The sequence below is a fragment of the Capsicum annuum genome, chromosome 2 (assembly GCF_002878395.1).
Source record: "Capsicum annuum cultivar UCD-10X-F1 chromosome 2, UCD10Xv1.1, whole genome shotgun sequence".
Taxonomy (NCBI): domain Eukaryota; kingdom Viridiplantae; phylum Streptophyta; class Magnoliopsida; order Solanales; family Solanaceae; genus Capsicum; species Capsicum annuum.
In genome coordinates, this window is record NC_061112.1 from 139664696 (window position 1) to 139688913 (window position 24218).

Consider the following 24218-nt stretch of genomic DNA (forward strand, 5'->3'; position numbering starts at 1 on the left):
AAGTCCTACAAGAGGGATATGAAGTAGACATGGCCATAGAAAAGGCTGAAACTTTAGCGGAAGAATATAAAAATATAACTTTTAAATGTAAAGGATGTCGAAAAGACGACATGAAAATTGAAGAATGTGTAGAACATTTCAAAAACTGCTTAGAAAGAAATGATAATTTAGGATATAGAAATAACAAAAGAAGCTCTGAACGAAAAGATGAAGACACACTTTCTATATTAAGTTCTACTATCAGTTATAAAGAACTAGCAGAATTGAAACCAACTAGCTCCTCGAGTGCTAGCCCATTCCAACAGACAAACTCTAATCCTTAACCAATAGATTATAGTACAGGTAATGTACCTAGAAGACCAGCAATTAGGATAAACCCCGATGCAGAACTTAAGGGCGATCATATAAAACCAGCAGGAAAGAGAATGCCGATAGAGGAACCAATTAAACTACAAGAAGGCGGTAGTAAAGGTAAAATTCTAAATATAGCAGCACATGATCCCCAAATGTGGGATACAGTAATAGACTTATGAAAAGGAATAGTAGCTGCAGAGCAATGTATCAATATTTAGAAACTTTTCTAGGAGAATCTGCAAAAGCTACATAGGAAAGTTTTAAGACAAACTGCCCATATGATTTTCAGGTTCTATTAAGTATGGGGCCAAATCCCTATAATTTTACAAATAAAATGCATATGTTATTAACAGGAAAAGATCCAAATAGTGGATTATTAGCTCTACAAAAGGAAGCATTAATCAAACTAGAACAATTAAGTATTTCACATTGGGTATATATAAAGAAATTCCTACAAGACTATTTTTATTATTGTACCGTCAGCGGAAATACTTTTAATGAAGAATTAGGCAAAAAATTATTCAATAAGCTACCTGGAGCTTTAGGAAGAGAAATAGAAGTAGATGGTATAAGAGAGATGGGATAGTTGCTAACCCAAATTTAAAATGGACAATAGGACATAGAACACAACATATAATGGATATATTAACAGAAAAATGTACAAACATACAAATACAAAAACAATTAAAAAGAAATGAAATGAATTTCTGTAAATCTGTTATATACACAACCCAGAATTACGATCAAAAACAACATAGAAAATATAAGAAAAGAAATAATCAAAAACCATACAGTAAAAAACAATACTTCTTAAGAAAGTCAAATGCTAAAAAACCTTGGTTAAATAGAGATAGACATGTTAGAAAATATAGAAATGACAGAAATTATAAAAATAAATTAGAATGTTATACGTGTGGCAGTATAGACCATCTAGCCAACGTATGTCCTAAGAGAAATAATAATAGAACTAGAAATTCTCAACTAATAGAAGATTTCCAAGAAACTTTATTAAACGTAGATGAATATATGTCAGATACAGAAAGTATATACTCAATAATAAGTATTGATATAATGACAAAGATAATACCAAATATGATTCTTCAGAATCAGAAGAAGATAACTTAGTTAATGAATTAGGACAAGAGATAGACAATTTAGATTTAAACGACCTAGTAATCAATAATTTAATGAATGTTACTCAAGAATGTGTACATGAATTCCAACGAAACAAAGGACTAGACAGCAACAGATGCCGTATATGTAATTGGTATCCCAGTAAAGACAATAGAGCTAAATGTAAAAAATGTTACCTAGAAACATGTATAAATTGTATAGAAAACACTCTAAAAATAAAAGTAGAATCAGAGATAAATAACGGACAAAAATATACGAACAATCAAATCCTAAACCTAAGGGTGTCTACTCTAGAAACCCGATTAAATGATCTAGAACAAAGATTAACTATTCTAGAAAAAGGAAAAACAAAAATCACCTTAGAAGAAACGGATACCCAAGAAGCAGTACATTTAGAGAAATTAGAGGCAGAACTTATGAATTTAGAAGATACTAATACTAATCTAATATGCAACGAAGATAAAGAATTCTCTACCATTAAAGTTTTAGTAAAAATCAAAATAAAAGACGTAGAAATAGAAACTCTAGCATTAGTAGATCCCGGATGTACCAGCTGTTTAATCAATAAGGAAATAGTACCAGAACACTTATTAAAAATACTTGAAAAACCTATAATGGCTACTCAAATGGATGGATCACACAATATCTATAATTATTATATAGAGAAAGCTCAACTAAGTTTCTTAAATACATGCAATAAATTCTATAACCCAGTTTACAATGTTAATAAGATATTAGCACGAGATTTAAATATAGGATCAGATTTTGTTATAGGATTAAGATTTTGTATACAGAATCAAGGAGGATGTCTCTTGACAAGAGATGGAATAATGCTCTTTAAAAATTTAACTTATACACCAGTACAAACAGTAACATTGCCAACAGTATATAGAACACTAAACACAAATAAAACAAGACTGCTTCCAGAACCGTGTTGCGACAGTTGCCAAAACAATCAATGTCAAAACAGCAACCTGTCAAAAGAAAACAAAAATATAAAAGAAAACCTAGAAGAAGTTAGAAACTATACTCTGCTTAATGCAGAAGGACAAGAATGCTTAACAGATATCGAAAAAGACTATACCCTAATAAGTATAGAAACTCAGTTCTATAATTTTAGAAAAGGAATAGATAAAATAGGAATAATAAACAGTCCAAAAGATTTAGAAAATATAATATCTATATTAGACAAAATGGAGATAATAGGAGAAAGACCATTAGCCCATTGGGAAGCCAATGAAATAATGTGCAAACTAGATATAATTAATTTAGAATACACAATAAAAACAACACCTATAAAAGCGAATAATGAAGATACTAGAGAATTTGATTTACAGATAAAAGAACTCTTACAATTAGGAGTAATAAGAAGATCCACCTCTAAACATAGATCAGCGGCTTTTATGGTAAGAAATCATAGTGAACAAGTAAGAAGTAAAGCTCGTATGGTAATTAATTACAAGAGGTTAAATGATAATACTAGAACAGATGCTTACAAACTACCTGATAAAAGTGAGTTAATTAATAGAATTCAAAATAAAAAGGTCTATAGTAAATTTGACTGTAAGTCAGGCTACTGGCAAGTCAAAATGCATCCAGATAGCATAGAATGGACAACATTCACATGTCCAAGCGGACATTTTGAATGGTTAGTTATGCCGTTTGGATTAAAAACAGCTCCGCCCATTTTCCAACGAAAAATGGATAACATATTTGGAGAATATAAACATTTTATCTTAGTATATGTAGATGATATTTTGGTATTTAGTCAAACTATGCAAGAACATTTAGGACACTTACAAATAATCTTCAGACTATTTGTTAAACATGGTATAATAATAAGTAAAAAGAAGATGGAGTTATGCAAGACTTATATTAATTTCCTAGGAATAACTCTAGGAAATGGAAAAATAAAACTACAACCACACATAGCAAAAAAGGTACTAGAAATGCCAGACAAATTAGAAACAACAAAAGATTTACAAAAATTCTTAGGATTAGTAAATTATGCACGAAATTTTATTCAAGATTTAGGAAAAATAGCAGGACCATTATATGCAAAAACAGGTAATAAAGGACAGAAAAATTTTAATATAGAAGATGTTAAATTAGTCCAAAAAATAAAAGAAAAAATCAAAAATATTTCGGACCTAAAAATTCCATTAGAATCAGACTATTTAATTATTCAAACAGACGGAAGTGACCTAGGATGGGGAGCTATCTTAAAAGCAAGACCTAATAAATATAGTAATAAAAATGAAGAACAAATATGTGGATACCAAAGTGGCGCGTATAAAGAAAAAGGAAACATGAGCGCCATAGACTTAGAAGTAGTATTAACTATTATATATGGTTTAAATGCTTTTAAACTATATATACTAAATAAAGAAGAAATTTTAGTTAGAACAGATTGTGAAGCTATAGTTAAATTTCATCAAAAAATAAACGACAAAACTAGTAGTAGACGAAGATGGCTAAATTTTACAGATACCATATCTGTTTATAAGAATATAGTATTCGAACATATTAAAGGAAAAGAGAACGAATTAGCTGACCAGTTAAGTAGACTACAACTAGGAATAAATAAATAAGTTTTTAATCCTACTCATTTGTTTTCAGCATGAGACCAACAGGACAACCTCCTGCAGACAAAGGCAAAGGTGTAGCTTCGTCTTCATAGGCTTACCAACAGACAATGTTAGGTAACTTAAATTTTAGACCACTAGAATCCCTCGAGACAATGGAAAGAATTCATTTCGGACCATTTAATTTAATTGCATACCCTGAGAGCAATATATCTTTTAGAGTAAGACCAGACTACGTTTTAGACAGACCCCAAAGGTGTTTAGTGGACAACCTCTGGATTTCGTATAATAGATAAAACCGTAATCATTTCATGGCTTCTATGAATGCTTTATGCCATTACATGGCAGAAAAAAGTAGGCCTCGTTTTAAATATTATGTAGTTATTCATGGAAAAACTAACGGAATTTTTCAAACTTGGTTAGAAGTATTAGACTCCATACAAGGTTTTAAAGCCCCTCTTTTTAAAGGTTTTAATGATTTTACTGAAGCTACAAATCATGCCAGAGGATATTTAGGGCCAAATTATTACATATCTTCTTCCCTTAACAAAATTCAGATCAGATACCCCAGTATAATTTGCAAAAAGAAACTGGGAAGATTATTTTTTGCAACCACTGTTCTTCTATGACGGAAAACTTCAAAACGCTAAATGCCCAAAAGGAGTCCCTCCTCATGGAAAACACGAGACTGATCAAACAAATACAAATGTTAGAAACAAAATTCAGACAGCAGACTCAGACTCCAGCTCAGAGTTCTCCATCTCCTCAAAAAATGGATGAGAAGGGTGTGCATTTCCCAATAAATGCTCAGAAATCCCCTGTACCGGATGTTGGTACAGCTAGTCCGGTTCAAACGGTGGCCGGTAAAGACAAATTAAATCCGTTAATGGCTGTCACTTTGCCAAAAAGTGAGGATGAAGGGTGTTCTTCATCAAAAGCTAAATTAACGAAATCTGGACATAGGACTTTAAAGAAGACTCTAATATCTAAGAGAAAAAATGAGACAATAATTAAATAGACTCTAGACAAATTCTTCAGCAAACAGACACAAGATAAATACATGGATGAACAATCAGACGAACAACCCACTAATCTAGACAGAGCTGTGCCAGAGATAAATACTACAGATAATAATTCTGCTAGATCGGACGAAGAAGACAATATTGCACAATTCCAGGATGCCCAGGATCCATATGAAGACGACGACTCAGGCATGAGCTTCGACTCCATAGCCCTGCACAACTTGGATACGTAAAGATAATCTACAGTTTTCACAGTTTGTATTATTAGCTAGCATGGTCAAGTGGGGATGCCCACTTTATGTCTTGTAATAGTCAGAGTCAGTCCGAGTGCTTCCTTTATCACTACTTTCTAAAAGAAAGAAAAACTGTTGAAGCACGCGTCAAACTAAGTTTGAAAGAAAATTAATAACGCATGTGACGATGGGGCCCAAAGTGTACCCGACTTGCATTATTAAAGTTGTTGAAATAATGGGAAACAAAGGCATAAGTTTAATATATATATATATATATATATAAATTGAACAACTTCAAATCTATAATTATATTTGTTGTCTTACTCGTAATTTTGTAGTTCAACATTCATGAACAACGTGAATTTATTGCCTTGTTTGTATTTCTGTATCGGTCCATAAGCGATAATCTCTCCGACAACATCTTTAAAAGGTAGTGTGAGATAGAGTTAATGAAACGTTCTAATTATATAATAAAAGAAAAAAATTTTACCAAACAATTTATTCTCATCAACATCGACTGGGTTGATCAAATCTTCAAACGGGCGAAATTTGAAGATGGCCAAATCAAATCCTGGATCATCTGCTTTCTGTATTGTTGTTCTGTGGATAAACAACAATTTCATTGTGTGATTGTTGGTTTTGATTTTAGACCTGTTTGGTACAACGATAAAATTTTTCAGAAAATATAATGCTTGTTCTTGAATTTCCTTGGTGAGCTTAGTAAAAACGGAGGTTCCAATTGATGCCTGAATGCGAGCACCTTGCAAACAAATAAGAATCCATATTTGAGCGTATTATAAAGCAAATAAAATTGTTAAAATAAAATATGCATAAATTACATAACAGTTTATCGGGATTTTCATGTTCTGAAATATTCCACAATCGTACTACTCGAACTTTTAAGTTCCATTGCATTTTTGTATTTGATATCTCATGAATGAAGTTAATTTTGGTAGACATTTTTTTACTGGATATTGGTAACTTTGTATTTTTTTGGGATGTTACTGAAACTATTGATTTTTTATATATAATGACGTTTTAGTTTTTGAATTGTGTAGTTGAGATAAAGATGAATTAACATATTTAAATTGTTATTGTTATCTGTTTGAAGTGTCACTATCCTAGTTGAGATAATCAGTAAAAATTATTTAAATAATTCCAAAAGATTTAAATTGATGAAAGATAGTCACACATTTATTTTTTAAATTTACACTTTATCTCTATTTTTTAAAATTTACACTATATGTGAAATGTTTCTTTTTAAATTTACATTGCATCTCTTTTTTTAAAAAAAAAATTTACACTGCATCTCTTTTTTAAAGTTGAAAATTTTTAAAAAATAATCAATAAAGATTATTTAGATAATCACTAAAAATTTAAATTTTTGAAAGATAGTGGCACGTTTCTTTTTAAAATTTACACTTCATCTCTATTTTTTATAATATACATTGCAATGTAACACGTTTCGTTTTAACTTTACACTGCAATGTAACACGTTTTTTTTTTTAACTTTACACTGCATATCTTTAGTTTTTTTAGTTTTTAAATTTTGTAGTTGAGATAAAGATGAATAACATATTTAAATTGTTATTGTTATCTGTTTTAACTTTGAAGTGTCACTATCTTAGTTGAGATGATCAGTAAATATTATTTTAGATAATCACAAAAAATTTAAATTGCTGAAACATAGTCACACATGTATTTTTTTAAATTTACACTTCATCTCTATTTTTTTATAATTTAAACTGCATCTATTTTTTAAATTTAAAAGTTTAATACTTTCTAATATTTTTGAAGTTAAATTTTTTATTACAACATTTTGAAATATTGTCTTAAAAATTGCCATGTGGCTATTTTAATAGTTTGACACGTGGCATGGTGTCTGGATTTTATTTTGCTTTTATATATAGAGAGATTTACGCAATTTATATATCTTTCAAATTTACTTTAATATAAAATTTTATTCTATATTAAATTGTAGTTAAATAAAACGTGAAGTTTATAAAGTTTTTAAAAATATCAAAAAATATTTTCCTTTTTCAAATAATACTAAATATTGTCTTTCTTTTCCGCATTAAGAAAATACTTGTTACTTATACAATTTACTTTTCAACTTGGTATGGATCATTTTGTCACATAATTTGATTTTTATTTTATACGTGATGTTTTCATCTGTCATGTGATTTACTTTGAAATATCGAGTTTAAAAATTTAATTTTTTTGTAATAGACCTGCAAATTTCATCTAGATTCGACTCAAATTCACTTTTTATATTGACTTAGTTTTAGTGTATATATTGGAATTGTCAAAATTGCAAAGTCGAATCGAATACGAATTGGTCAGGCTAGATACAAAAGGATAAAATGTCCAACACACTTATATTTAATATGATTTTTTTAAAAAAAAGGTTAAACAATAGATAATATGGGTAATGCAGTCAGTGGCGGATCTAGACATTACACTAAAGAGGTTCAAAAAATAAAAATATATTACCTAGGATTTGAATTTGAATTCTTAAAGTAGACTTTGAACCCCCAAAACAACTAAGCCACCATCGAGCCTTCTGTTGAGGAATTCAAAATCTATATATTTATATATAAAAAAAAAGACAAAAGAAATACCTTATATATAATGTAATATTTTGCCGAAAAGAATTCGGATGAACATTCGGACCTCCCTCCTAAATTTGTCCATCGCAGTATCTACAACGATAGTTAAAAGGGGAAAGGACAGAAACGACACTTCAAATTAAACTATTTTCATGAAAATGGCTATGGAATTTAAATTTCACTTTCTAGCCATTTCAATTTGTTGGCTTGTTCTATACTGTTTCTACACACTTTTTATACAGTTTCTACGCATGTTTGATACCTATAAATATTCTATACGAAAATTATACATTTTCGATACACAATTTATACAATAATTATACTTTTTTTTACGGATTTTATACAATAATTATATAATTTTTATACTATATATTTTATATATATATATATATATATATATATATATATATATATACATACATATTTGATAGAATTATACAATTTCTATACATATATCTTATATAGATACATATTCTATATAACAATTATATCATTTTTATATAGTTATATTTAATTATTATTTTTAAACAATAAAAAAACACAGTATTTTTTCAATTAAAAATTTATCGCAAAAGAAAAAAAAAAATTTAAAAGGACCGAATGACCCAAGTTGAAACTTGTATCAGTATTGTATATGACTGTATCTAAACTACGTGGCCAAAATGATCCAAATTAGAAAATGACTATAAAGCGGAAATAGTATATCCGGCTGACCACTTTTTAAAAAGATATCAAACTTGGGTTATTTGTTTAAAAAAGTGCTAAAGAGTGTCCTTTTCCCTAGTTAAAACTGTACACTTTTATAATAAGGAAAAACTTCACTTTAATTAGTGCAAAAACTGCAAACTTTTAGGCCCCATTTGGCAATGAAAATTATTTTTTTTCCGAAGCTGGAGTTGGAGTTGAAGATGAAGTTGGAGTTGTGTTTGGCCTTGAATATAAATTAAAGTTGTTTTTGAATTTTTGTGAGAGAAGTATGAGTGAAAAAAGTGAAAACAACTAAAACTTATTTTCACTTTTCCAAATAATTTTTTGGAGTTGGAGTTGAAAAATTCATGACCAAACGGTGCGTATTTTCACTTTTTTCACTAAAGTGAAATAATTTTTCGAAAAAAAAAATCTATGGCCAAACGGCTACTTAATATTAGGGGTGGACATTCGGGAATTCGATTTGGTTTCGTTTTTTTTTTTTCCGCTTTTCGATTTTCAATTTAGGTGTACCGAAAATCGAACCGAACTAATAAGATTGATCTACCTTCTTGTCCACATACTCAATTCGAATGTTTCAAGGGTGAGTCTAATAAAACATTTACTTTAGGCCTAAAATTTTTTTATATAAATTTTATGATTTTGACTTCACTTAAAATAATATTGAAGATTGTAAACTATATACTCTTTAACAGGAATATTTTAGAATTTCGAATTAAATATTTATATTAATAAATAAAGTTTTTATTATAACATCTAAAGTAGCACATTGCAAACACGTGACAAACATCTTATTAACTAGAATAACTAATCTTCTTCTATAAATAATAACGTTAACGACGTTATGTTTTTTCAAAAATACATGATCACTTGAGATTGTGAAAGATGTTCTACTACTAATATTCTTATTATCGCTTCTACTTATATTTCTCAAAAAGTGAATCATGCCTTAATAGTTTTGAGTAAATTAAATATATGCATTAAAATGCAAATGCTTCTTATTCGATATTAAAGAAGGTACTTTTCCACACTTTCATATACTAAGGAATTTCACTTGAAAAAGAAAATGTTTCATACTAACGGATTATGATATATAATCATGGGTTTTGATGCCTATGTATATATATTTGAGGCCTCATATATATATATATATATATATATATATATATATATATATATATATATATATATATTTAATATAAATAACATAAATACCAACCCTTTTGGAAATAATTACACTCTCTCTCACTTGTTTAATTACTTTACTCTCTCTCTATTAATATACATAACTAGCCAACATATATATAACATTCTGTGGATATGTTGGGATTTTTATAATATGGTTAGAGAGTTGGCATTTTTATAATATGGTTAGGGAGTTGGGATTTCCATTTGTTTAATTACTTTACTCTCTCCCTATTAATATATTTTTATAATATGGTTAGAAAGTTGCGATTTTTTGTAATATTGAAAATATAAGTTATGTATTTGTATAATTTTTAGATATATTTAAAGGCCTCTTGTCTATATATATTTAAGGCCTCTTATGTGTTTATAGTTAAAATCTTTTATTAAATTTTAATTATAAATCACTAATTTTATCGAGACGCCCTTATCCTTAATACAAAATGTTGCCGGTTAGAAGTTGTTGCGGTGATAGGCACTATCAAAACCACAAGCGACAAGTGCTATTAATGAGAATTTTGTATGTTTTATCATGTTATAATTTCAAAAATCCTTTATCACGTAATCATTTTGTATGTTTTTTATCATGTTATAATTTTAAAAAGCCTTATCATATAATCATTCAAAGCGTAAGCATATTTAGAATTTATTTATTTTATGATTTTGTTGTACACCGGCTCTTTAAATAACAAAGATAAATTATTTATAATAATTTTTATTTTTCATCGATGTTATCAAAATTAAGATTTGAAAAACCCAATTTAACGAACTACGTAAATATGACAGTGTGAACTTGATTACATTATAGATCTCGAACCTTCGAGCCTAAATGATGAAAGAGAGTAGTGATAGACTTGCAACCAATGTAAAGTTAAACATATCAATTTATACAATAACAATAATATATTCAGTATATTTTCACGTAATGAGATTTGAGGACATACCACTACCTTACATGAAGTAGAAACATATCAAATGTGAAACATATGAATTTATGATTGTATGATAATGACATGACTTATACTTAAATAAATTAAATTACTGGAAATTCACATAAATCAAGACTTGTTATTGAAACTCACGCCAATATAAAGGTTTGGATGATGGCTTGTTCCACATTCCAGAGGTTCCATTATCTCATATTAGTGCCCACAATTTTTATGTGAAGATTAAAAAGTTGAATTAAATTGGAATTCATCTAATATTATTCTAGTGAGTACAAGAATAGTTTTATCAATGATAAAACAAGTTCATTTTCTCAATGGGAGGAACATGAATCAACAACAATTTTAACCCGATAAAATTATAATTATATGAAAATAATACCAACATATTCAGTATATTTTCACTGGAAAAATTATATGATAATAAGAAGAAAATAAGAATATTTTATATTTCATTATTTACTTACTAGATCATTAAGACGGAATAAATTTGACAAGCATTTCACTGCAGATAAAATTGGTATTTCATCTAAACAGATGATAAAATAGATATTCATATTGCACTCTCTTCAGAGCTAGCGATCAACCTTGCAGATACTTCGAGCAAAGCTTGGTCCAGATGATCTTTCGCACACAGGATGCTGCTGCATGGCTTGAGTATTTTGAGTCAAACTTTAATTGTGAAGTCTACCGTCTGTGAAGTCTTATCAGGGGCGGACTTACGTTATAATTTGAGGTACTCCGGTACCCACTAAACTCGATACGAAATTGGTATAAGACTTACGTTATAATTTGAGGTACTTCGGTACCCACTAAACTCGATATAAAATTGGTATAATTATATAGAAAATATACAAAAATAGGTATAAAATATATAAAAGCACCCACTCAAACAAAAAGTTGGTATAGGTATAAAATATATAAAAGCACCCACTCAAACAAAAAGTTGGTTGAGTACACTGGCATTTGGGTTGATCCTAAAGTGCTTCATTAGAAGTGGTGACTCAAATTCGAACCTCATTGACATCATTTTTTTAATTGAAAGTGGTGACTCAGGTTCGAACCTCATTGAGATCATTTTTTTAATTTTTCTTAGCTTTTTAATTTTTTAAGCACCCACGACGAAGGCAGAGGTGTCAAATCATCAGCAAAGTCATTGGTCTGTCGTACCAAACACACCCATAAATTTTAGAACAAACAATATAAATTGCAGCTACGACCAATTGTTGGGTAGACAGAGGAAAGTACAGAAAGCTGAGCTGATTTGGAATAAAATTCTAATACCAAGACATAGATTTATTGTGTGGCTGACCAATCAGGAGCGACTGCTAAAAAGAGCAAGAATGAGTAAGCTACATATACCGGTGGATGATGACAAATGTTGTTTATGTGGTGATGATAAAGTGGAGACGCAACTGCATCTATTCTCAGAATGCAATCGGACAAATAAAATGAAAAATGAATTAGAAACTTAGTCTGAGCCCTGAGGTTACATCACATGGAAAGAAGTTGGCCCAATGCTTAATCTGGAATAAGGGGAAGCAATTCAAAAAGGAGGTAGCTGCTGCTATTTTGGGTGCAAGGATACATCACACTTGGCGAGCGCGAAATTGAAAGTTGTTTTAGAGGATAATTGTATATATAGAGAGTGCTACTACACAGATTAAGAAGGAGATAGTTGGAAGAATGGAATACTTGAAACACACTAGAAAAGCTAGGAGATGTAGATATTTACTTTAAAAGTTTTGTAACTAGACTGATGTCTTCGGTTGAGGCTTTAGGGAAGATAGTACTGATGGCTTCCTCCTAAAGTGCTCTATAGGTGTGATTTTTTGATTGTTAATGGTAATTCTTCACAATTTATCAACAAATACAAATTTGGAGAATTACTAAAAATTTTGATTTCGATTTTGGATTTGTCGAAATACAAAATTATTTGTTGAAACATCCAATAAAAATACTTTCTTTTCTTTGTAAACATACATAATTAGCTCCCAATATATTTTTTCTAATTTTAGATTTGTGGAGATACATAATATATTCAATGATATATTTTTTTCTTTGTAAAGATACATAATTTGCTTGAGATATTTTCTTTTTCAATTTTGAATTTATCGAAATACATAGTTAGCTTTCGATATATTCAATGAATATGTATAATTAGTTAGAATTTTTATAATTATTCTATAAGAATGAAAATTTATGTAAATATGATAAAGTTAGGGTCTATGTTTATGTTACTTATTTTTGTTGTACTAAAAGTTTTCGTAAAAAAGAAAAAAGTCGAGTAAGGACATATACGTAAATGTGGACATACATAAGAAGGAGAGAGCGATCCAATTGGCAATTGCGGAGAGGTGTTTTTCTTGTTTAGTAAGCTATCTTTTGGTGAAGCCCCCATAGGAGAAAAGAAGAACAAGTGAGAGAAATGGCAGAGGAAGGGCAAGTCTTTAGCGTTCACACTGTTGATGAATGGAACGAGCATCTCCAAAAGGGAATTGATAACAAAAAACTGGTAACACTTGTCTTTTCTCTCTTTTGTTTTACTTTTTTTAATTGTTGTTTTGTTTGTCCCGATTCAGTTGGTGTTTCATTTCTTATAAAAATGATTGATTAATTTATTCGTTCATCGTTGGTTTTTTTGCTTTATTTTATTATTATGGATCGAATCTGGATTAGGCGTGGGTTTGTCTCAATTACCTGTCGTTTCGTGTTTTTGACGAGATCCGGAATTGGAAATCTCGGTTATGAGAATTGGGATTAAAATCTCGATAACGTTTCCCAAATCCCAATTGATTTTATTTTTTAAAAAATAAGTTATTCCTGAAATTAGTTATTTCGGAATAAAAAAAACACTATAATCATACATTTTGTCCCAATCAAACATAGAATAAGCTCATTAATTATCTTTATCCCTCCTACCAAACGACTCTATGCTTTTTAGGCTCACATACGAGGGCGTTCTAAGATGACAAAAAATGCTTTTTGAGAAAATAAAATAAAATCCAAATGAATAAAATGACTTCTTTCTAGCAACAAGGAAAAGACTTATTCCTCTGTACAATTGTTTGAACAATGTTTCAGCTAACCATTGTTAACTTTTATTAGTGAAGAATATTACTTCCTCTGTTTCAGTTTGTTTGTCCGTTTTTGACATGACACAGGGTCTATTTCATTCTGCTTTTGATCACACTAGACAGATTTGACTGAGTTTTTGTTCAGCACAATATCTGGTAAGTGAAAAAGATCCAGGCTTGATGTTGTCATACTCTTTTAGTAAAATCCTTCTGTTCTTCACGCTTGTTATGTAATTTTGTATGAGATAAAAATGTGAAGCTTTTGGTTTATTGATTGATTCATATGATTATCATCCGGGTGATTGATTTAGATTTTAGGCGTGATATCCCTCCCTATATTCATGAACTGTCATACTCTAAGTACAAACAAGATCTGCAGCACCGTGTATAGCGTCTTGCTATTGATAACATTTTTCCAATCTACTTCAGCAACTCACAGTTGGCAAAATCTTTCATATAAGCAAGTTGTATCATGTATGTGTTTTGACTGTTTAAGGTTGGTTGGTGACATAGTTTACCTACTACTCTATGTTTCTCATCTTTACTAGTGTTGCAGATGGTTGTGGACTTCACTGCTTCTTGGTGTGGTCCCTGTAAGTTCATTGCCCCATTCCTTGCAGAGTTGGCCAAGAAGATACCCAATGTTACCTTCCTGAAAGTGGATGTGGATGAATTGAAGGTAACATTATTTAGCCAAACATTTAATACGTTTGGTGGCCTATGGTCCAACATATGAGGAATTAAATTTCTTAGTACGAATGGTTTGTTATAAAGTATTGATGTGTTATTTTACTTGTCACAGTCAGTAGCTACTGATTGGGCTGTGGAGGCAATGCCAACCTTCATGTTCATCAAGGAGGGGAACATTGTTGATAAGGTGGTAGGAGCCAAAAAAGATGAGCTGCAGCAGACCATTGCCAAGCACATCAGTAGTAGCTCCTCATCAGCCTAATGTGCTCTACTCTTATATTATATTGCACTTGGCTTAGTGGCATCCATCTTAACATGAGCAAGAATTAATTTAATTTCCGTTGGATATTGCAAGTTCTTACTATAAATCAAATATTAATCTGTAGTTTATGTTGTTCTGTATTGAATGAAACGTGAGTTCTTGCGTTGAATGATAAACGTGTTCGTTCATTAGGCTATTTCAAGGAGTGTATTCCATTTGAATTATATCTGCTTACCTTGGTCCTTGGTTATAATACCTACTAAGTTTACTGTAGTTCTACCAAATCCAATTAATAAACTAGAAATCGCCTCCTCCTCGAGTTACAGAAGTGTGACCTCAGAGGCCATAATTGATCTTCAATCAAGAACCAAATGTGACCTCACACTCCTCGGTTAGACAAGGTAAATGTTATTTACATGTCATGGAATATTGCTCGTTCCCATTTTTCGAGAAAAATGGGTGGAACTTGGAAATAATAGAGTAAATCAGAGAATAGATGGTTCATCATATGGTTAACTCCCAAATAATTGGTGACTGAAGTGCAATTTTGATTGAGGTTGAAATCTGTTATTGATAGGTAACGGAAACAAAAATTTGAACTGCAATCCATTTTCAGAAACTTTGGTCCAGTTTGTTGTAAGAGTTGCAGGATCCAAGCATGGAGTAGTAACATCAACAATAGGGCCAGTTCAAATAAGGTTTCAGACCCATATGAAATGGATGTGGGTTCAAACTCAATGGAACTATGGCTATAAGAGGACGCTCCGGTGTAATTAGCATGCCCATCTTGTATGACATTAGTTACATGAAAAGGAAAGACAATGTGGATGCAAATACACTTTTCCATTGGTTTCTTTCTACCAACTGCACAACACAGATGATTATAAAGGGTCATACTAGGATCCGTTCCTAACATGAACCTAGGGTTTTTTTGATTTTCTCAGGAAAACAAGCTATCACACTGACTAAACAATACATAAACGACGCTTATCCGGTCCACATTTCCAATTTAATAGCAGAAGGTGACCAGACTGCACTCTAAAGTTGGGAGTTGCATTTTGGAACTCCCAACGATCTACAAACTCATCCATAAATACGCTATCTTCACAGAGTCCCCTTCGGCACCCCAAAATTAAGGTTACTACCTAATGAACGCATATCGGGAGTTTTCCTCGACAACATTCATAAACCGAAAAAACTACCTCCTATTTCTTTTGCTTCACAGTTTATTCTTACCTCATTAGCCTTTTCCTCATGGGTTACACCAAGTTATGAAACATTTGACCTTTTCTTTTTTACTCTTCAATTCTGTGTAGGTGTACAATGTGCTTCTACAGATAATCGCTTCAGTACGTTGGGGCAGGGATCTTCTCCAAAGTTGCTATTTGATATTGGCACAGCACATGTTTGGCGTCCTAGACATTTCTGGCAAAGTTACAAGAACAAAATGTGAGTCGTAAGAAATTAGGCGAACTAGTAAGTGGTTGAACAAAAAGGAAACAATTTATTCTTGTCCCTTCAACACTCTGAGCAAAACAAAAGGGTACCTTTTCTACAACAGCGTATGAGTTAGGAGCATGGCAAGTTCCTTGCTTGAAGCTCCCACAGGTTCCAAGAGGAGTTCCGAAGCTCGCAAATTTAATAGAGGAAATAGATTGACCAGGAGCACAGTGAATGCGGACTTTAGGTAGGTGAAACTCTTCGGTTCTGCCATAGTTCTCAATTTGCCAGTTCTTAAAGTTTGGATGATATTCAGCAACATTGGAACATATGTTAGTGACTGATCTCTTAACAAGAGAAATTCTTGTGGGATCTCCGCCAAGTTCTTCAAAAAGCACCAATAGATTTTGATTGGGTTTTAACCAAGACCGAGGAACGTGGTACCTGAAAAAATAAAATCTTTAAGTTACCAGTTCAAGGACCTCCAGTTTCCAGTTGTTAAATGTGTTGTGTGAAATTATCAGAATTCAGTGTATAGCTGGGAAGTAGTGGTTTACCATTTTTGAGTTGGTTCCCCACATCCCAGTTGACATTTTGGGGGCCGAAAAGTTCCAGAATAATGGCACCCATTGCAATCTCCAGTAGCATATGCAGTCCAGTATCTACCAATGCTCTGACCATTAATCCATACTTGACCTTTGCCCATACTGCTCATGTCCAAAGCCAATGGCTCATCTCCATTGGGTGTATTGAAGTAAGCCTGCGATATGATGAAGAGTTGTAAGATACGACTACCATCACTTGCATCTTAGAACTTATCTCCTAATTTCTTACCTTATGCCATGTTAAAGGTTGTTGTTTCTGTGCAATTAATGAACCCTGCATCCAGTCAACGGCAGAAATACTGTTTGGCGAAACAAGATTCATGGCCTCCCCTTTGAGCCCAACCTGTTAGTACGCACAAATCAGTATAAAAGGTTGCAGTTCAAATAATTGACGATTGACTGAAAGACAGTGCTGTAAGTTAGACCACCTGATATGTCCACTTCGCCCAGGACAAGTCCCATTTCCCCTGATCTAGTCCATGAATTGCAACAGGACCCAGTACTCCAGTGCTCCATGTTTCAAAATGTCCACCGATGTTCTTCATAAAACAAACAGAAATATTAAGAATTTGTACATTGAAAATGTATATATGATCTCAGGACTGTCAATAGGCTACAAATTGTTGCTTCAACATATCAACGATGGTGATGATACTAGCTAGAGTCGCACTGATAAGCTGGTATCCTATACTTTCGTTTTCTGATTAACTTTTTCCTATCCCTTTATTGATGGGAAAGATGAATTCGCATTATATTCCTTTCACACAAGTATATAGTAATCAAAGAACGCGCGATGATCTCTTACACTACAAGGTAAGCAGCGTGAAGCCATACTTCTCTTGCGCACTTAAGTTTCAAGCCTTCGCCAATCCCAGCAGAAAAAAGGGAAAACCTTGTCTATCTGTCAATTCTCATTAACTTTATTGAAATTAGGCATTAACCCATGCTCAATAGTTTTAAGCTATGTATCATTTTAATCCCTCCGAATTGTTCCTTTCTTCACTTCCTGGTACCAGCATTTTTTTGAACTTGGTTACTTTGAGCTGGTACCAGCATTTTTTTGAACTTGGTTACTTTGAGCTGGTACCAGCATTTTGGTTTTTAACTAGAGCATAGTAATCACTGAACTATAGCTGATTAGTGATTCTGGCATATGATAGTGATGCTTAACACATTGTTGACGTCAATTGAACTATTGAACCTTAGAAACTTATTTTTAGTTATTTGAATTTGAGTTGATCTCAAGTATGCGCGCTATTTGGAAGACCAAAGGTGTGGATTGAACTAACCGGCAGTCCGACAGCCACGCTAAGAAGTGCAATTCTGTTTGTGCCAGCACGAAGATTGACTTTTCCTTTAAACACGAATCTCCTATTCTTCCTCGTCCCAAATGCAGAACCTATAACATGTGTAGGATCATTCATTGAAATTAGCCAAGTTTAAGCATACACTGTAGATAACTTCTGATGAAGTATTATTGACTGCATTACCTGATAGCTGACCATTAATAAATACATGCATAGCATGGCCCGTTGTCTCAACTATAAGAGTAGGAAGCTCCCCGCCATGCAAGAAGGATTCAGTTGAACCAATATCAACACTGTACACAGGAAACATCATACATGTGTCAACATAAAGCTAGAATTTCAGCTTTCAGGTCACAAGTGTTAAATGCAGATAAGTAGGAGAGATCCCAGGGCAGAGTAACATGAAATAGGAAAATGACAACTCATCTACAAAATGCTACTCAAGGGAGAAGCACATTTACTTATTTCCAAGAGGATCAAACACATTATTCTCTATAATGGAGGTACTTCAAGACATCTGCCCTCCCCACCCATAAACCCTTCCCAATCTCCCCTCCCCTTCAGACACGTATTGCAGGAAAAAGAAATGAGCGATAAACATTAAATTTGACATTTGCAATGTTAGACAATCCAATTCCCCGTGAGAAGCAAATCGAGAAAACAGGTTTAATAGTGAGACACCAAACCAAACTCACCTAGTTATGTACCACAAATAGTCACTTGTATCTCTGGTAACATTTATTTGCTCCAAGAGACCAAAAGATCTAATTGATGAGCTGTCATCTAATGCTGATATATCTTCATTGTAACTCTCCCAAGATAGCATCTCTGAATTAGTTGGTAGCATTTCCATCTTTGATGTTTGAACTCCAACCTGCACATGGAATTTAAAAGCAGTGAAATCCTTGCTATCAGATTGTTAGCGAGTAGCATAAATGAACTCTTTTAACTTTTGGAAGATGCCAAAGCAGCTCATGAGTACTATTGAATGTACAGAAGTTCCCAAACAGGTATATTACGTACTTTGGCTGTGTTGAAGACTACATTTCTGCAGTCAGGAAGGATGCTAATGGACCAAGGAGGCAAATTATAGTGCATGTTATTGAACATTACTCTAGCAGCAGAGTTAGCGTCATTGTTTGACAAGAAAGCGGCACAACCCCCTGTCTCTGAAGAGTACACATACGCCTACAGTAACGGAAAATATTGAATGAGAGACTGATTATAATGAACCATGGCGATAAGTTTGATGATGTTTATGCAGAATTGTATACCTGTTGAAGGTTTCCCAAGGATGTGATAGCTGGATCAGCAGAAACAATGGATTTCTCACACATCTTGACAGCTCTATGAAGCTCCTTGAGATGACCATATTTTGGCTGTCTGATCAGACCTGTCAAATGGAAGGGGCGTTTTGAGGTCTTTTCTCTCTCAGTTAAGTTGAACTGATAAATGACACAGGAAATTTTTTATGTTACAAAGCTTTTCCAGCACACACAAATTAGAGAAGGAAGCTTCGAGAAATACTTATACAGCAAATATCAGTGAAGGCAAGTGGTCTCCCTGAACCATTCCACAATTTCAAAGACCAAAACAACTCCTTACATAATGCTCAAGACCTTGAGTATAAATTTACAAGTGAAGAGACGAGGAAAGAGGAAAGGAGAGCTCTACACTCACCATACTCATCAATTGGAGCATCATAATCATAGCTAGTAGTGATGAATGGGCCCCCTGCGGAGCGTCCAAAATTCGTGCCCCCATGGTACTGTTTGGCAAAAATAGGAAATATTGTTACTATCGTACTATGACTTCTCTACATCAGGCATTTGCTGAAGTAGCGAAATAGAACTAACCATGTAATAGTTAACAAATGATCCTCCTCTTTGTATAAATTGGGCTACAGCAAATGCCAAATCCTGAACTGGCCTCTGATGAAGAGGACCGCCAAATTCGGAAAACCTTAAAGTTTATTGAAAAAGCAAGTCAGACATGACCTAACTTCAAACATAATCAAAAATTAAAGAAAGAGACAAGATTACACACCAACCACTCCAAGCTTCAGTCCAAATTGCAGGTTTGTATGGTTTGTTAGGGAAGAAATTATCACAATAGAAACCATTACATGTGTTGATCTGTTATCAACAGCAAGAAAAAGTTATTTAAGTGGTTATAGGAGAGCCTTAAGACTGAAGAGTTAATCGGTTGTACATAAATTGGATTTTTATTAGAAACTGAGGTGAAATAGCAGAGGTTCAAGAGGAGCAAACACAGTTAGCTCATATTAGGAGGGGTTTAACTAATATATACTTCGAGTGTAAAATCAGGAAAATTAAGTCATTTAAAAGCTAATTACAGGTAACTTTTATAGCAAACATGAAGTTTCAAATGGTAAATGACTTGTTACAACAGGTAAACATCTACCTAGATAGGTATATATTAGTTAAACTAAACTAGAAAATGCTACAGAACAATGCGAAATGGAAGCTCTATCAACCGAATTTGCTTACCACAGGATCTGGGGCATCTTCTTCCTTGCACATCACCCACGGGACGCCTGTGTCCAATCCAACTGCCATATTTGCAGCCCATGTTGCATACTGATGGCCTGGTGCTCCGAGTACCTTGGCTTGTGGTCCATATTCATTCTCAATCTGCAGTAGCAGATCAGACAGAAAGGCCACATGAGAGTTGAACTAGTTTTAGTGGACTTTGGCTTTAGCAAACCACAAGAATAGCACAAAATGAACAAATTGGAGTAGAAAAATACTGAAAGGTATACCTGGGAGAGTATGATTGGACCACCCTGAGACTCAAAAAGATTATGACTCTTCATCAAGTTAACAATTTTTTCAGCATACCCTTTCATTGCATTCTGCCATGGCCACAAAACAATTAAAATTTCAATAACTACCCACCATTAAAAATGATAATTGTCTTCAAGTTCTTAAATTTTACGGGATGGGGGGCAAACAAGGCAGAGAAACTGAGACCTTGAAAGGTTCATTATCTGCTCTGAAGCTAATGCCTGGTACATACTTCAGCCATACTGGAAATCCTCTGTGGAAGTGACAGTAAAATTAGTATAACTATAAAATACCTCTTGGTATGATCATGTTTTTAGATCTAATAAAGAGCTAAAAAGGAAAAAGAAATGTACCCAAAATTCCACTCAGCACAGACATAAGGACCAATTCTAAGATGAGCATAGAGGCCTGCTTTCTGAACTGTTTTCACAAACCTCACCAGGTCATATCTTCCTTCAAAATTGTACTGGAAACCCCACAATAACATTAGAAAAGATTTAATCTTTGAGCACCAAACAAGCTAATTGTACAGAAACAAGAGAGAAATGAAGTACATTGCCAGGAGAAGGCTCATGAACATTCCAAAAAACATAGGTCTCGACCACATCTAAACCTCCTTCTTTTGCCTTGTTTATCAGATCTTCCCACATCTACAAAACCACATTTTTAAAGCTCATAAACAATTTCACAGTTAAAAAAAAAGAAGAGAAGAGTATAAATGGGCAAGAATTAGAGTACCTCAGGGGTGCTTCTGGGGTAATGTATAGAACCAGAAAAAAGCAATCTTCTTTGGCCATTAATCACAATGGCCTTCCTATCATAGGTAACATGACAGTGAATCAACTCACAACTGATAAACAACACTACACACCATAGCAGAACCCACTTAACCTCCATGATTCCACCTATTTCACCTCCCTTTATCTTACTAACACATTCAAGAACACAACTTTTCTTTCTGAATTGAGAAAAATTTGAAGCAAGATCAAGAATCTTGGAAAAAAATTTTGAAAATTTTGTGGTGGGTAGGCGTCGTTGCAATGTGGGTGCAGAGGAAGTAAGTCCAGTTTTGGTTTGGAGAGCAACTACACAACACTGCTTGCTTGAGTCCAAGTAATTGCCTCTTCCACCACCTCAACAATATGGAATGCAAGTCTTGGAAGTAATGGACATCCAAGATTATATAGAGAGAGACAGTTGTAATGTACAGCTTTTAATTTCACTATTGCCGAGACAAAGGGAGAGAAGTCATCAGTGCGTGACTGTGAGCTCAACACTATACACACAAATAAAAAATAATTCAATTAGTTAATCACTCCGTTTTAATTTGTTGAAATATTGAAATACTTACGATGTCCAAATAGATTTTAATTTTATAATCTTAAATATGCTAGTTTAAAAAATAAAATAAATGAATTAAAACGCAACAGGTAATTAATAAAAGCACATGCAATACAATAGTAAAAGAGGCTGACAAACAGAAAAAAGAGTAAACAAGAATATCATGTGTAAATCTAAGAAGCTTTTCCACTGTTCTTTTTTTTTTCTCTTTTTTCATATTTAATTGGTTGAAAATTGAATATAAAGTGTAAGATTTGGAATGGAGGGAGACAGAGTAATTTGATTTTGGCGCATTAATGAAATGAGTTCAGGTTTAGCGGGGTCATTATTTATTTAATTAGTGTTAAACTCGTGGCTAGATTTTATTTTCGTAATCTTTGTTAAAGCCTATTTGTTTTTTAATTATTTGCAAATAAGGAATCGTATTTTATGTATTTGTCACAAGAAGCAATGTTAACCTGTTTTCCTTGCTGTCACTGCAGATGGTCAAAACTATACACCTGGAGCTGGAAGTATTTAGAGTTTAGATCAACTGAGCTGACACACAATTATATTTTCAGGTCTGATTTAATTGTGATTAGTTGACATTTTATTAAAAATGAAATCTTTGATTATTAATCTAATCTAAGGAGAATATATAAATGATTTGAAAATTTAAACATCTGTAGAAGTCTCGTGAGAGTATCTATCGGTTCCACTTGATTTTTTTTGTCAAAATAATTGATTAGGAAGGTTCCTCTTATTCTTGATAGTTATATTTTGTGTTTACACAAAGCAAACTACCAATATATGTATTTTGTCACTGAATTATGATTGAGTGATACGTATCAAATTTGTTTATCAAATTGCTTCACTTATGAATATTACAAATGTCACATTTTAAGAATTTAGCCTTAGATAATCTTTGAGTTTAATTTTATTTTATTTGGCTTAAACTAAAATTTCAATACAAAGTATTTGTGTGTCATTCGTCATGATTCACCAAAAGCAAAAGCACTTAAAATGTGGGGAAAAAAAAAAAAAAAGGACAAATAGAGATAAATAAAGCCAATAAACGTGAAGGCTTTCACATACCGTGTGTACATAGCACCTTATACTTGTCATATATCTATACAGAAATTGCCTATTTGAATGCCTCACCGACACAAAAATTAAGTAGTACATGCAAGAATTTGATTTGTGTCAAACAAAGAGGATGGTCAAGTGTCCAATCTTAAGATATTTAGGCATGAATTATGTCACCTTCAACAAACTTATATTCAATTACATCATTCCAAATGGTACTGGGGCTACTGGGGTTGTTTCATAAATTGACTACTTTTATAATGTTTAATGGTTTGAGATATAAAAGGAAGGCATTTATTAATACTCCCTTTGATTTGATTGTTTTTATCTGTGGTTTAATTTGTGGAACATCCACTAAGAAATTCGTTTGATTATAGCGATGGTAAACTTTAACGTAGATAACTTTTTAGTCTTACCTTGATCAATAGTGAATTCTTAAGTAGTTTGTTAAAATGATACTTGTATGTCTAAATTGTCGTGATATACTTTCTTTTTTAGTTCTTATAAAAAGGAATGTCGCCTTTCTATGATTAGAAAGTGTCAAGAAATAGGCCTTGGGCCTAACTCAATCTCAAAAATTAGCTTTTGGAGAGAGAATTATCCAAATCCATATAAGCAAACCACTAGTTCATTCCCCAACCAATGTGGAACTTTTACCCACTCTAACACCCCCCTCACGCCCAGGCCCAACTGGCACTGACGCGTGGACCGGGAGTCCAAAACGGGGATGAACCTAGCTCTGATACCATGTCAAGAATGAACCTTGAGCCTAACTCAACCTCAACAGCTAGCTCTTGAGGGGAGGATTACGCAAGTTCATATAAGCAAACCACTAGTCCATTCCTCAACT

At 32.6% G+C, this 24218-nt stretch overlaps 2 protein-coding genes across 2 annotated transcripts; one reads left to right on the top strand and one right to left on the bottom strand.

Moving 5' to 3' along the window:
* The first annotated feature begins 13050 nt into the window (after positions 1 to 13050).
* LOC107860022 (thioredoxin H-type 2) lies at positions 13051 to 15027 on the top strand. The gene is made up of 3 exons (XM_016705217.2): positions 13051 to 13289; positions 14408 to 14530; positions 14654 to 15027. The coding sequence occupies exons 1-3, from the start codon at positions 13203 to 13205 to the stop codon at positions 14801 to 14803; spliced, it is 360 nt and encodes a 119-aa protein (XP_016560703.1). The 5' UTR covers positions 13051 to 13202; the 3' UTR covers positions 14804 to 15027.
* Positions 15028 to 15627: 600 nt separating this feature from the next.
* LOC107860021 (beta-galactosidase 3) lies at positions 15628 to 22254 on the bottom strand. Its single transcript, XM_016705216.2, has 19 exons — positions 21701 to 22254; positions 21517 to 21612; positions 21316 to 21428; positions 21149 to 21215; positions 20938 to 21030; positions 20666 to 20809; positions 20202 to 20290; positions 20012 to 20117; positions 19836 to 19923; positions 19430 to 19548; positions 19179 to 19343; positions 18851 to 19029; positions 18339 to 18448; positions 18138 to 18247; positions 17277 to 17387; positions 17078 to 17191; positions 16801 to 17003; positions 16351 to 16687; positions 15628 to 16228 (listed from the first exon to the last, which is right to left on the bottom strand). The coding sequence occupies exons 1-19, from the start codon at positions 21857 to 21859 to the stop codon at positions 16106 to 16108; spliced, it is 2526 nt and encodes an 841-aa protein (XP_016560702.1). The 5' UTR covers positions 21860 to 22254; the 3' UTR covers positions 15628 to 16105.
* Between the last annotated feature and the right edge of the window lie 1964 nt (positions 22255 to 24218).

Coding starts and splice junctions, on each gene's coding strand:
- LOC107860022 (XM_016705217.2), top strand. CDS start 13,203: ATGGCAGAGGAAGGGCAAGTCTTTAGCGTTCACACTGTTGATGAATGG. Junction 13,290..14,407: donor GAATTGATAACAAAAAACTG/GTAACACTTGTC, acceptor CTAGTGTTGCAG/ATGGTTGTGGACTTCACTGC. Junction 14,531..14,653: donor TGGATGTGGATGAATTGAAG/GTAACATTATTT, acceptor TACTTGTCACAG/TCAGTAGCTACTGATTGGGC.
- LOC107860021 (XM_016705216.2), bottom strand. CDS start 21,859: ATGGAGGTTAAGTGGGTTCTGCTATGGTGTGTAGTGTTGTTTATCAGT. Junction 20,291..20,665: donor AAGATGCCCCAGATCCTGTG/GTAAGCAAATTC, acceptor TGTTGATAACAG/ATCAACACATGTAATGGTTT. Junction 17,388..18,137: donor GCGTGGCTGTCGGACTGCCG/GTTAGTTCAATC, acceptor TGTTTTATGAAG/AACATCGGTGGACATTTTGA.